This window comes from Lepidochelys kempii, chromosome 20, assembly GCF_965140285.1.
Source record: "Lepidochelys kempii isolate rLepKem1 chromosome 20, rLepKem1.hap1, whole genome shotgun sequence".
Taxonomy (NCBI): Eukaryota; Metazoa; Chordata; order Testudines; family Cheloniidae; genus Lepidochelys; species Lepidochelys kempii.
The window spans coordinates 8,515,378-8,527,996 of record NC_136399.1 but is presented as its reverse complement, the minus strand read 5'-3'; the positions used below and the strand labels follow the sequence as shown (position 1 = coordinate 8,527,996).

The window sequence follows — 12,619 nt, the reverse complement described above, 5'->3', positions numbered from 1 at the left end:
CAAACCTGTAGCAAAAAGCAGCAAAGCTGCAAATTCTGGGCTACCAGCCGAATACCCGAGGCTCTCAAAGGACAACTTCAACTACCTTTTCCTTTGTTTCAGCAGAGGGTAGGAGAAGCAGGGATTGATGCCCCCTCTCATATGCAGAATCCCACATGCCTTGTCACCCTAGCTGGGTATAAATCTCAATTTCTCTCTCCCGAGCTCATCAGATGCAGGGGGAAAGGGAAGAATCTGTGCCAGCTTTATCCTGCTTATTCCCCCACCCTCCCCCGAGCTCATCAGCCAGGGATATTGGTGCCAACTTCTTCTTCTTCCTTATTACATGCCCTCCAAAGCCATGCAATAGTGTGAGGGGGAAAGGAGAGAAAATATCACCATCACCTTCTCCACCCTTATCATACCCCATTCCTTCAATCAATGGTGAGTGTATGTGAGGAAACAGTGTAAATTCCTTCCATCATCCATCATTGCCAAGATGATGCAGTGACAGTAAGCTAAGGGTATAATCAGTTCCACCTTTACCCTCACAGTCTCCAAAACTCACAGATGACAGAGAATATTACCAATGCTGGGTTTCCCTCTCCATCATTAATTATTACACACATACTCACGCCAATGCAATGCTGTATACAAGGGGAAACCACGTCAGCTTCTACTCTAGTTATTATACCCCCTTTACCAGAGGCCTATTCAATGTTATGTATGGCAGGATAGCAGAGCCAACTCCTCCTCCTGGTTACTACATCCTCCCAGAACCTGTTGTAATGGTGTGTGTGTGTCCCTCCTCCCCTTGTATATCTTCCCATATGTCCAAAACCCATGTAATGCAGGATGGTTGGTGGTGTATGTGGGGGTGTCAGGGGCAGAATCCCCCCATCCCTGGAAGGTCTCAGGCAATTCTGTTGTGTGGTGTGTGCATGTTGACTGCCAGCCCTCCACACAGAGTGCTACACAATGGGGATGAGGTATGTATGCGTGTGTGTGTGTGTGTGTCAGTGCCAGACACACACACACCCCAAACTCCGTAACACACTGTGTGGTGGAGATAATGTGTGTATGGGGAGTATCAGGCCCCCTGTAATGCTGTGTGGTAGGGGGAGGGGATCAGTGCCCCACTAGGCCCCACGCTGTGCAATAGGGGGACAGGGTCAGCACCAGCCCCCCACCAGGCCCCACACGGTGCCATGCGCCAGAGGGTCGGAGCCAGTGCTGATCTCCGTGCTGTGCCATGCCACGCAGCAGGGATCAGGACCAGTGCCAGCCCTCCTCCCCCTTGGAGCCCGTGCTAACCCCCATACCATGCCATGCAGCAGGGGGGTCAGGGCCAGTACCACCCGCATGCCATGCCGTGCAACAGGGGATCGGGATCAGGGCCAGCCCCACCCCAAGGCCCCAGGCCATGTTTGCGGTAGGCTGTCAGGGTCCGCCAGCTCCAACCCCTTCAGGCGCCGTGCCATGCAGTAGGGGGTCGGGGTCAGTGGCGGCGGCCCCCCCTGCAGATCTAGGACAGCTCTGTGCTATGGGGCCGGGGTCAGAACCGGCCGGGCCCCCACAAGCCCCACGCTCATGCGGCGGGTGGAAAGCGACGGTCAGGTCCCCACCCGCCGTCCCCCCAGCCCCACGGCGGAGGCGGTGCGCAATAAGGAGCGAGCTCCTGGGCCAGCCCTTCGCCCGCGTCCAGGCCCGCCCCGGGGCGCCGAGGGCACGGGGAGAGCTCGGAGCAAGGCCCGCAGGCCGCGGGGAGGGACGGGGGAGGAGGGGCAGCGCAGAACCCCCCTCACAGACGGGGGCAGCCGGCCCCCTCCCCGAGAGCCCGGCCCCGGCAGCCTCTCACCTGAGTAGCTCATGACAGCAGCTCCACGTCCCACGCTCACCTCACACACTCACCCCGGCCCGCGGCTGCCTCCTGCGACAGACGGTAACGGCAGCTGTCCAGCCCCGCCTCCCGACCGCATTGGACGCGCTGCTCCGCCCACCTGCAAGTCATTGGTGGCCGGGCCTGCCACGCACCGCCTCCCTCCCTGTCCACCAGAGAAATTTCCCGCTGTGCTCTGTTGCCATTAGAAGAAAAAGCCGTCAATCAATATCACTCTTACTTTCCATAGGGTGGACAAATGTCAATCAAGGACCTCTTCAAATACGAAAGGCGGACATTAACGTCAATCGAAATGAGTTTAACAGCTCATTGGTCAGGCTATTTGTCAGTCATTACACGCCAAAGCAAAGAGGGGGGATTGGCCAAGATAACTATCGATCAGGAAGCAATGTCAGGGGCAGTATCCTGCTCTCTGGTTGGTCAGCAGGAGGCAGGCTCGGCTGTACGCTGAGCCGCTTCACCTTAGGTACGGCGGCAGGTCGGCGGGCGGGGACCCAACCCAGGCTGGCGAGGCTACGGTGTCTCCGCAGGGACATGGGGCGGTACGGCTGTCAAAGCCTCCCCGCCAGGCGGCCCGAGCCGGGCCCTGCCCCCGGGGCTCACCCCGCCAGGCGGCCCGAGGCCCGAGCCGGGCTCCCGAGCTGTGGAGAGCAGCCGGCTGGAGCCTGGCCGCGCCCAGGCCGCACCCCGAGGGTGGCGGCGCCTGGCCCCTCGGGGCGGGACACAGCGGCGTTAGCGCAACGTGCAGCCCCTTCACACGGAGGCTTCTGCTCTGGGGCGGGATCCCCAGCCCGGCAGCCGCACGAACAGGGACTGGGGCGGGCACCCCAGCGGCCGGGGGAGGCTTGGTGCCGCTCGCTGCGCTCCCCAGGCGACTGCCAACGTGCTGAGGAGCGGGCCTGTCCTGCCTTCCCCCGCAGAGAGACCCCCGCCCATAACCGGGCCTGGCCTCGCGTTCCCCCGCCGAGCCAGCCACCGGCGTCCAGTCGCACCTTCCCCGTTAAGCCATCGCTGGGCCCTGCAGTCCGGACCCGGTCCCAGTCCCATCTTCTCCGATTGAGCCAGCTGTGGGCTGAACATACGCAGGCTACGGCCCCGTCTTCCCCCACTTAGCCGTCAAGGGGCCTTGCAGGGTGGGGCCCAGCCACCTGTTCCCCTGCCAAGCCAGAGATGGGTCTTGCAGACCAGGCCCTTGCCCTACTTTCCTCCACAAAGCCCTCAACGGGCCCCACATGCCCAGACCCAGTCCTACTTTCCCTCATCAAGCCATTTGTAGGCCCTGCTGGCCCAGACCTGGCTCCACTTTCCCCTGCCACACCAACTGTGGACCTCGCGTACCTGGACCAAGTCCTGTGTTCCCCCGCCGAGCCATTGATGGGCCCTCATCCCCCCTCATGCTAGGTCTGAGAATGCCTGTATCTCAGGCTGGAGAGGCAGGGCCTTAAATCCCTGGGCCCTTTAAATCCTGACATGGGGTAGTGCAGCTGTCAAATCTTGATTTAAAGGGCCCAAGGCTCCAGCTGTGGTAGTGGTGGCTGGGAGCCCCAGGCCCTTTAAATCACCCCCCCCCCAACTACCAGCTGCAGAGGTGGCTGGGAGCCCCGGGGCAATTTAAAGGGCCCAGGGCTCCAGCTGCTGCTATGGCAGCAGAGCCACGGGGCAATTTAAAGGGCCCAGGGCTCCAGCTGCTGCTATGGCAGCAGAGCCACGGGCCCTTTCAATCACTGAGGAGCCCTGAGGGCTCCCAGCTGCCACCGCTACCTGGGGCTCTGGGCTCTGGCAGAGCTTTAAAGGGCCTCGGGGTCTGCTGTGGTAGCAGCTGCTGGAGCCCCCATCCCTTTAAATGCCTGCCTTTAAATGCATCCCTTTAAATGCCAGGGGTAGCGGTGGCAGGGCTCTGGCAGGGATTTAAAGGGACTTGTCCAGAGACCAAACCAAGGGTGGCTCCTTGTTCAGAGGGGTAACCTGAAGGGAAAGACTGGCTAAGAGCCGGGGAACATGAGTGACAAAAGCCAGGACTTTCAGTGTCTTGGGACAACTTACAGATTTCCCAGGACAGCTACTTAAAAAAATGGACAGTCCTGGACAGATGGCAACCCCTTACTCTGATTGAGCTAGCATGGTAAAAACAGCAGTGTAGCTATGGCAGCACGGGTTAGCTGCCCCATGTACATACCCAAGCTTTCAGACAGGATTGTACTTGAGGCGGCTAACCAGACCCCTTGCCCATGCAGCTGCAGCTACACTGCTTGGCACATGCCTTCCTCTGCTGCCTCTCAGGGATCTGCTATGACTAGCAGCTCTTCTACCTCCATATGAAGGGTCTCCCGCAAGACCTCTATGAACTGCCAGTCTTTTACCAGGACCGCAAAGCTAGTCTCAATGACCAGGTCCGCGGTGGCCACCGAAGGGGAGGACCTCCTTATGGAGTCGCTGGTAAACAACCCCTATCTCGGTGTGCAGGTGGTGGAGTCCCCCTCGGTGTACTGGAGGTTGGTTCTGACTGGTATCACCAGGATTGGAGATCCAGGAGAACACAACCGGAGGGACTGGGTGGACCCTTGGGTGCTCAGCAGGCACATAGGGCTCTTCACCCCTTGCATCTCCCAGTGTATACTCCAGGAAGCGAGGGCAGCATTACTACCTGTCTCTTGTGATTTCCTCAAGTGGGCCTGGTGGGAGGATGCTCTCTGTCCACCCCTCACCTCTGGCCCTCCAGACCGCACCATCAGGCCCCTGCCCCCGCAAGCCTCCCTGGCTGCATCACCTAAGCACGCTGCGTGACCTGTGAACTGCGCCCAAGGAACAGTTGCTCCACACCCATCACTTCCTCACCCTCATGTCTCACCCAAACACCCGGGACCTCCTGCCACCCACGGAGGGTGAGGAATGCCGGTGTATTCCACCTTGTATTCTGTATTCTACCCTGGTCCCACTACACACCCAGGATATTATTTGGCAGCTCTTTCACAGAGCCTTGAGCACGTGTAGTTCAGCACCTCCCTTGACACCTGCTCCTTCTGCGCGGAGGGGGAGATGCTGGCGAACATCTACCTTGAGTGTGCCAGATTGCAGCCCCTTTTCTGGCTCCTCCTGAACCACCTCGTCACACCTGAGCCACACTTTCCCCCTCATCTCCTAATATATGCATACCCCACCTGTGGCCCTATGAAGTTGCGAGACCTCCTCACCTTAACCTCCTCCTGGCGTTGGCCAAACGCCATACCAGGGAGGAGAAAGCTAGATGTGCAAATGCTCTGTGGCTGTGGGGCCTATTTCCGTTTGTCCCTGAAGTCACGTCTCCAGGCACAGTTCCTTTGAGGAGCAGTGGGTGCTGTCCAGCATTCTCTGCTTGGTGTCCCCCTCTGGACCCCTGCTTTTGACTCTGTGACCCTCATTCCTGTCCCTGTTTTTTCATTTGTTGTCCCCCACATTCAGTTGAGACCTGGGCCGGGTAGCTCCTCCCCTGAGGCTAGGAGGAGGGGCTGTTGATTGTGGGTGGGCTTCCCCCAGAGCCTCAGTAGGTGCAGCTGCATTGCTATTTTTACCATGAACTAGGGTGGGTATGTCTACTTCAGATGGAGATTACACCTCCAGCTCCCATATAGACCTACCCAATCACTCTGTGCAGTAATCCAAGCACTCTGCAGCTCCAATTTTATTTCACACTGTAGCTGCTCTCACTCAAACTAGTCTAACTCCAGAGGAGTTAGCTCGAGCAAAGGCATAGTCTCAGAGAGCTCCTGTATAAGCAGAGGGATGTTGAGTAGGAGTAGGAAAGTGGAAAGTGAGAGATTGAAGGAGCTCAGTTTATGTAACTTATCAAAGGTAAGGGTGACTGGATCACAGTCTATAAGCACATCCAGGGGGATATTTCTGACAGAGGAGGGCAGACGGAAATGCAATAGCTGGGAGCTAAAGCTATCCAAATTCATGCTAGAAATAAAATGCAAATGTCTAATAGGAGGTGAATTAAACAATTGGAATAACTAACCCCAGGATAGGGTGGATTCTCTATCACTTGGAGACTTTTTATCAATGACTAGATGTCATAGTTTAAACAGAAGTGATGGTAAATAACTGGCCTGTGCTAGGCAGGTCAGACTAGATAATCATTATGGTTGCTTTTGGCCTTAAAATTGATAGCTATGAATGGTCAGCCCCAGGGGTTCAAAAATCATGAGTCAGGCTCCCAAAAAACCATGAGATTAAAAAAAAAGAATGTTTGGGAGTTCTCGTGTTTTAGCTTTTTGCATTTTTCAGTTTTTCTCTGCAACCACAAGGGCTAGAAACTGACTTTAAAAAAAAAAGGCTATAATTTTCACAGAATAACGACTCCAGAAGCTGGTGCTTATAACGGATCACAAATTGATTATGGGTGAAGAATGCGATGCTGTTGCAAAAAAGACCAATGTCATTCTGGGGTGTATTAGTAGGAGTGTTGTATGTAAGACATGGGAGGTAATTGCTCCATTCTGCTTGACCCTTGTGAGGTCTAAGTTGGAGTACTCTGTCCAGTCTTTAAGAAAGAAGTGGACAAATTGAAGAATCCAGAGAGCAAAAAAAATTATCAGAGCATTAGAAAATATGACCTGTGAGGAAATGTTGAAAGAATTTGACATGTTTAGAGAGGACTGAGGGGGGACACAACAACAGTCTTCAAACATGTAAAAGTTTATAAAGAGGACGGTGTCATCTGTTCTCCACGTGTGCCAAGGGTAGGACAAGAAGGAATCGGGTTAATCGGCAGTAAGGGAGATTAAGATTAGCTAGAAGGGAAAACGTTCTAACTAAGTACTGGAACAGGTTACTGAGGAAGGTTATGGAATCACTGTATCGGGGGTAGCCCTGTTAGTCTGTATCCACAAAAACAACAAGGAGTCCGATGGCACCTCAAAGACTAACAGATTTATTTGAGCATAAGCTTTTGTGGGTAAAAATCCCACCTCTTCAGATGCATGGAGTGAAAATTACAGATGCAGACATAAATATACTGACACAAGAAGAGAAGGGAGTTACCTCACAAGTGGAGAACCAGTGTTGACAGGGCCAATTCGATCAGGGTGGATGTAGTCCACTCCCGACAATAGATGAGGAGGTGTCAATTCCAGGAGAGGCAAAACTGCTTCTGTGATGAGCCGGCCACTCCCAGTCCCTATTCAAGCCCAAATTAATGGTGTTAAATTTGCAGACACCTACAAGATCTTTACCAAACCTTCTTAAAACTACAATACCCACCTGGGGAAGTGAGGAAACAGATTGACAGAGTGAGACGGGTACCCAGAAATCACCTACTACAGGACAGGCCCCACAAGGAAAACAACAGAACACCATTGGCCATCACGTACAGCCCCCAGCTAAAACCTCTTCAACACATTAGCAACGATCTACAATCTATCCTGGAAAACGATCCCTCACTCTCCCAGACCTTGGAAGACAGGCCAGTCCTCGCTTAGACAGACCCCCAACCTGAAGTAAATACTCACCAGCAACTACACACCACACCACAGAAACACTAACTGAGGAACCAATCCCTGTAGCAAACCTCGTTGGCTACTCTATCCCCATATCTACTCTAGCGACACCATCAGAGGACCCAACCACATCAGCCACGCCATCAGAGGCGTTATATATGCCATCATGTGCCCCTCTGCCATGTACATTGGCCAAACCGGACAGTCCCTACGTAAAAGAATAAATGGACACAAATTGGACATCAGGAATGGTAACATACAAAAGCTGGTGGGAGAACACTTTAATCTTCCAGGACATTCTGTAACAGATTTGAAAGTAGCTATAATTGAACAAAAAAAAAAAACACTTCAGAAACAGACTTCAAAGAGAAACAGCAGGACTAAAATTCATTTGCAAATTTAACACAATTAATTTGGGCTTGAATAGGGACTAGGAGTGGCTGGCTCATCACAGAAGCAGCTTTGCCTCTCCTGGAATTGACACCCCCTCATCTATTGTTGGGAGCGTACTACATCCACCCTGACTGAAGTGGCCCTGTCAACACTGGTTCTCCACTTGTGAGGTAACTTCCTTCTCTTCATGTGTCAGTATATTTATGTCTGCATCTGTAATTTTCACTCCATGCATCTGAAGAGGTGGGATTTTTACCCACGAAAATAAACCTGTCAGTCTTTAAGGTGCCACCGGACTCCTTATTGTCTTTATAGAATCACTGTCATTGAAGGTTTTTAAGAACAGGTTAGACAAACACCTGCCCGGGGTGGTCTAAGTATACTTAATCCTGCCTCAGTATGGGGGGCAGGACTAGATGACCTCTAGAGGTTCTTTCCATCCCTACATTTCTATGATTGTTTTCTTAAAATGAGTTGCAGTTACTACTTCCAGTGCAGCTCCAATTGCGGCAGCACCAGTGTACACTGGCTTCAGGTTTAGATGACACAGTGATTAAAATGCTAATGCCTGTCACCACCCATCCCTGCAAAAACTACTGGAATACCATGTCCAGTTCAGGTGCCCACAATTCAAGAAGGATATTGATAAACCGGAAAAGGGTTAAAAGAAGAACCACAAGAATGATTAAAGGATTAGAAAACATGCCTTATAGCAGGGGTTCTCAAACTGGAGGTCAGGACCCCTCAGGGGGTCGCAAGGTCATTACATGGGGATCACGAGCTGTCAGCATCCACTCCAAACCCCACTTTGCCTCCAGTATTTATAATCGTGTTACCTATATAAAAAGGTGTTTTTAATTTATAAGGGGGGGGGTCCGCACTCAGAGGCTTGCTATATGAAAGGGGTCACCAGCACAAAGTTTGAGAACCACTGCCTTATGGTGATAGACTTAAGGAGCTCAATCTTTTTAGCTTAACAAAGAGAAGGTTAAGGGGTGACTTGATTACAATCTATAAGTACCTATATGGGGAACTATTTATTAGTGGGCTCTACAATCTATCAGAGAAAGGTCTAACACCATCCAATGTCTGGAACTTGAAGCAAGACAAATTCACACTGGAAATATGGCATGAATTTTTAAGAGAGAGAGAAAATTAAGTTTACCAAGGGTTGTGGTGGATTCTCCGTCACTGACGATTTTTAAATCAAGATTGGATGTTTTTATAAAAGCTCTGCTGGAGGAATTATTTCAGGGAAGTTGTATGGCTTGTGTTAAACAGGAGGTCAGACTAGATGATCATAATGGTCCCTTCTGGCCTTAGAATCTATGAAATGTAGGGAATTTTAAGAAAAATATTCTAGCCTTGACAAGGTAGGATGGAAAGAGCTGTAAAGCCAGTCTATGAGCAAATGCCTTTGGACCTTAGACTAAATATTGCCCCCTGAAAAGAGCAGCTGCATCTTCAGTGATCACAGGAAAAACTTTTGTGGGAACACAGATGGAGAACCCATAATAAATCCCAGCTGGAGGCTAGACAGACACACAACTGTTATAAGACACGGCATCTGAAATGGGACACTAGGATGGAAAATGGGTATGCTGGAGCAGGTTTTATTTCATATGGAGAGACACTGCAATACAACAGGAAATAACAGATATTAAATCTTAAATATTAATAACAGTATTAAAAGAAAATTTAAAAAATGGGACTAAAATCTAGGTATCCAAGAGGAACTAAAATCCTGGGATGGAGTCTGGCCAGAACAGACAAAAAGAGGGAACAAATGCTAGGGAGCTGCCCATGGGACTGAAATGGCCTGCATTCTGTCTCCCACTGTCTATGTAGACAGCCTGTCTATATGAGGTTGAAAGAATGCATAAGTTAGACCCCCTTAGACTTGCCTTATTACAGGTTCCTTAGCTCTTGTGGCAAGTGGGATCATCTCCTGGATATTGCAACAGGCGAGGCTGGGGTAGGCAGCCGCTGCTGGCAGTATGAAGAAGTCTAACTCCTGGGGAGGGTTTCTAGTCTTTGGCATTGTACACTCAGTAATTTCTCCCCCTATTAAGTGTCTTGCTGGCCCCATGCTGTTTACTGCAGTGTTGGGAGCTTGCTCAGGAAACAGACACGTTGGCCCGGCCCATGTTCAGGGTTTCTGTGCTAGGTGGGTTCTCTGGTGCTCTATGAGGTTGGAGCTCCAGCTGAAGCTCTTCCCACAGTCACTGCATTGGTAGGGGCGCTCCCCCGTGTGGATGCGCTGGTGCTGGGCAAGGTTGGAGCTCTGGGTGAAGCTCTTCCCGCAGTCAGAGCACTTGTAGGGGCGCTCACCTGTGTGGGTGCCCTGGTGCCGGATGAGGTGGGAGCTCTGGCAGAAGCTCTTGTCACAGATGGTGCAGCGATAGGGCCGCTCTCCAGTGTGGGTGCGCTGGTGGCTGACCAGGTGGGAGCTTTTGCAGAAGCTCTTCTCGCAGTCAGGGCACTGGTAGGGGCGCTCGCCCGCGTGGCTCAGCCGGTGGCTCAACAGCTTTGCGCTCTCCCCAAAGGTCTTTCCGCACTGGGGACATCGGTAGGGCTGGTCACCTGCATGGCTGAGCTGGTGCCGGGTGAGGTGGGCACTGACCCCGAACCCCTTTCCACAGTCCCCGCACTTGTAGGGTCTGTCACCCGTGTGAATGCGCTGGTGCTGCACCAGATACGAGCTGCGCCCGAAGCTTCTACCACACTCCCCACACTTGTAGGGCTTCACTGCCACATCAGCTCGTGGCTGGCTGCCGGCAATGCGGGAGAAGCGTGTCTCACAGTCAGCACAGTGATGTGGTCGTGGTCTCTGCTGGATGCTCTGGGTAAAGCTCTTCCCACAGCTGGTACACGTGCAGGCCAACTCTCCAGCGGCATGGGTGCCCTGGTGCCGGATCAGGTGGGAGCTCTTGTTGAAGCTCTTCCCGCACTGTGTGCACTTGTAGGGTCTCAGCCCCTTGTGGATGCGCCGGTGCTGGATGAGCGCAGAGCTGCGGGTGAAGCTCTTCCCACAGTCGGGACACTTGTCTGGCCGCTCGCCTGTGTGCACGCGCTGGTGCTCAATGAGGTTGGAGCTCCAGCTGAAGCTCTTCCCACACTCTCCGCACTTGTAGGGGCGCTCGCCCGTGTGGATGCGCTGGTGTTGCACGAGGTTGGAGTTCTGGCTGAAGCTCTTTCCACAGTCAGGGCACTTGTAGGGGCGCTCGCCTGTGTGGGTGCCCTGGTGGCGCAGGAGGTGGGAGCTCTGGCTGAAGCTCTTGTTGCAGTTGGTGCACTTGTAGGGCTTGACACCCTGGTGCACACGCTGGTGCTCCGTCAGGTGGGAGCTCTGGGTGAAGCTTTTGTCACAGTCGAGGCACTGGTAGGGGCGCTCGCCTGTGTGCACCCGCTGGTGCTGGGCGAGGTTGGAGTTCTGGGTGAAGCTCTTCCCACAGTCAGAGCACTTGTAGGGGCGCTCGCCCGTGTGGGTGCCCTGGTGCCGGATGAGGTGGGAGCTCTGGCTGAAGCTCTTGTTGCAGTCAGTGCAGTTGTAGCGTTTCTCCTTGGATTGGAGCCCTCTCTCCCAGGGCGGGGATCTGCCCAGCGGCTGCTGCTCTCTGTCATTGCCCCCCAGCAACTCTGACCCGCCAGGACTCTCTGAGCCCACTTCCCAGGGGATGTACCCTTTGGGTCTACTCCCTTCCTCAGGACATCCCTGCAGAGGGCTCTCCACCTCCTTCTCACTCATGTTCCCATCTGCTGGAATAAAAGAGAATCCAGGCATCACTCACTCACTTGCCCCCTGGATTGGGAGGAAAGAAGAGCTGCAACACAAGAATTTTTGAGGGCAAAAATTGGAAAGGGGAATGTGCAAAAAAGGTTTGCTGTTGGACCTAACAGAGAGCACTGTCACTTTAAGGGCATGCTTATTACAGGGTCTCTGTCTCTTTAAAGCCAGGCATTCTGGCAATTGTTGGGTCTAGGGCTCAGTCACAGTTGGCTGAAAGCAAGGCCTGCTGGGATTAGACAGATAAAAAGCCAAGCTGCTGTAGTAGTAGAGAAAGGGCTCTTTTCTGGGGTGAGCAGCTATGGGTGTTAGGTCTTTTCTGGCCTGAGCTTGGAGAAGGAACCTGTCTGGAACTATGAGCGTAGGCTGATGAGAAAGCTAAGAATTCCCTGCAGCTCAGCAAAGTGAAAGGGCTGTCATCAGAGTCCAGTGGGAGGGCTAAGGGGAGCCTCTGTAGCTGAGAGGTGAAGGCCACTGTGATCCAAAGGAGGCAGGACTGTCTGCAGACTGTAGTCTAGAAGCATAAGGATAAAGTGTGGCTGGAATTGGGGGAGGGTGTCCTGTGCAAGTATTGGTATCTTTTGGGCCATTAATAAAACCAAGACCTGGGAAGTCAGGCTACTTTGGAACTACAGCTGAGGGGGTGTGTGTGACACAATGTTGCCAACTCCAGTGACCTCTATTGTGTGATATTTGGTGTCAGCCCTACTGGCTGGAATTAAGAGATTGCATGAGAATTTCCGCTTTAATTCTTCAGAGAGGTTTCCTGCATTCCTGGCTGCAAAGAACTGCTTGAAAATGTGAGTGCTTGTGTGCCTCCTGAAGCTCAAAACCAAGAAGGCAGATAAACCTGGTTTTGTTTTCTTAAATCTCATGTTTAAGTCATTCGTGGTATTTTTTTTTGGGGGGGGGGGGGGAGAAGCTGACAGTTTTTGAATACTTGTAGTTGGGGATAACAACAGTCACTGATGGAGGATGGGGGGGAAACTGAGGCACAACTGTACCCCTGATGAAGGAGTGAGTTGAACCGCCTACACAAACAGACCAAGCACTGTGTTGCCCAAACATGTCTAGAGGGGAAAGGCA

At 52.7% G+C, this 12,619-nt stretch overlaps 2 protein-coding genes across 5 annotated transcripts in view; both read right to left on the bottom strand.

The window, feature by feature from the left end:
• Positions 1-1,966, bottom strand: part of AKAP8L (A-kinase anchoring protein 8 like) — a 39,190-nt gene extending 37,224 nt beyond the window's left edge. For all 4 annotated transcript variants that reach the window (XM_073319288.2, XM_073319290.2, XM_073319289.2 and 1 more), the window contains exon 1: positions 1,838-1,966. In XM_073319288.2, coding sequence (XP_073175389.2) covers positions 1,838-1,850 — 13 coding nt within the window. In that variant the 5' untranslated portion in view covers positions 1,851-1,966. The remainder of the gene's footprint in view (positions 1-1,837) is intronic.
• A 7,377-nt stretch (positions 1,967-9,343) lies between these two features.
• Positions 9,344-12,619, bottom strand: part of LOC140901044 (uncharacterized) — an 88,266-nt gene continuing 84,990 nt past the window's right edge. The window contains exon 7 of the mRNA XM_073319212.2: positions 9,344-11,505. Within this exon, the coding sequence (XP_073175313.2) occupies positions 9,896-11,505 (1,610 nt within the window). The 3' untranslated portion in view covers positions 9,344-9,895. The remainder of the gene's footprint in view (positions 11,506-12,619) is intronic.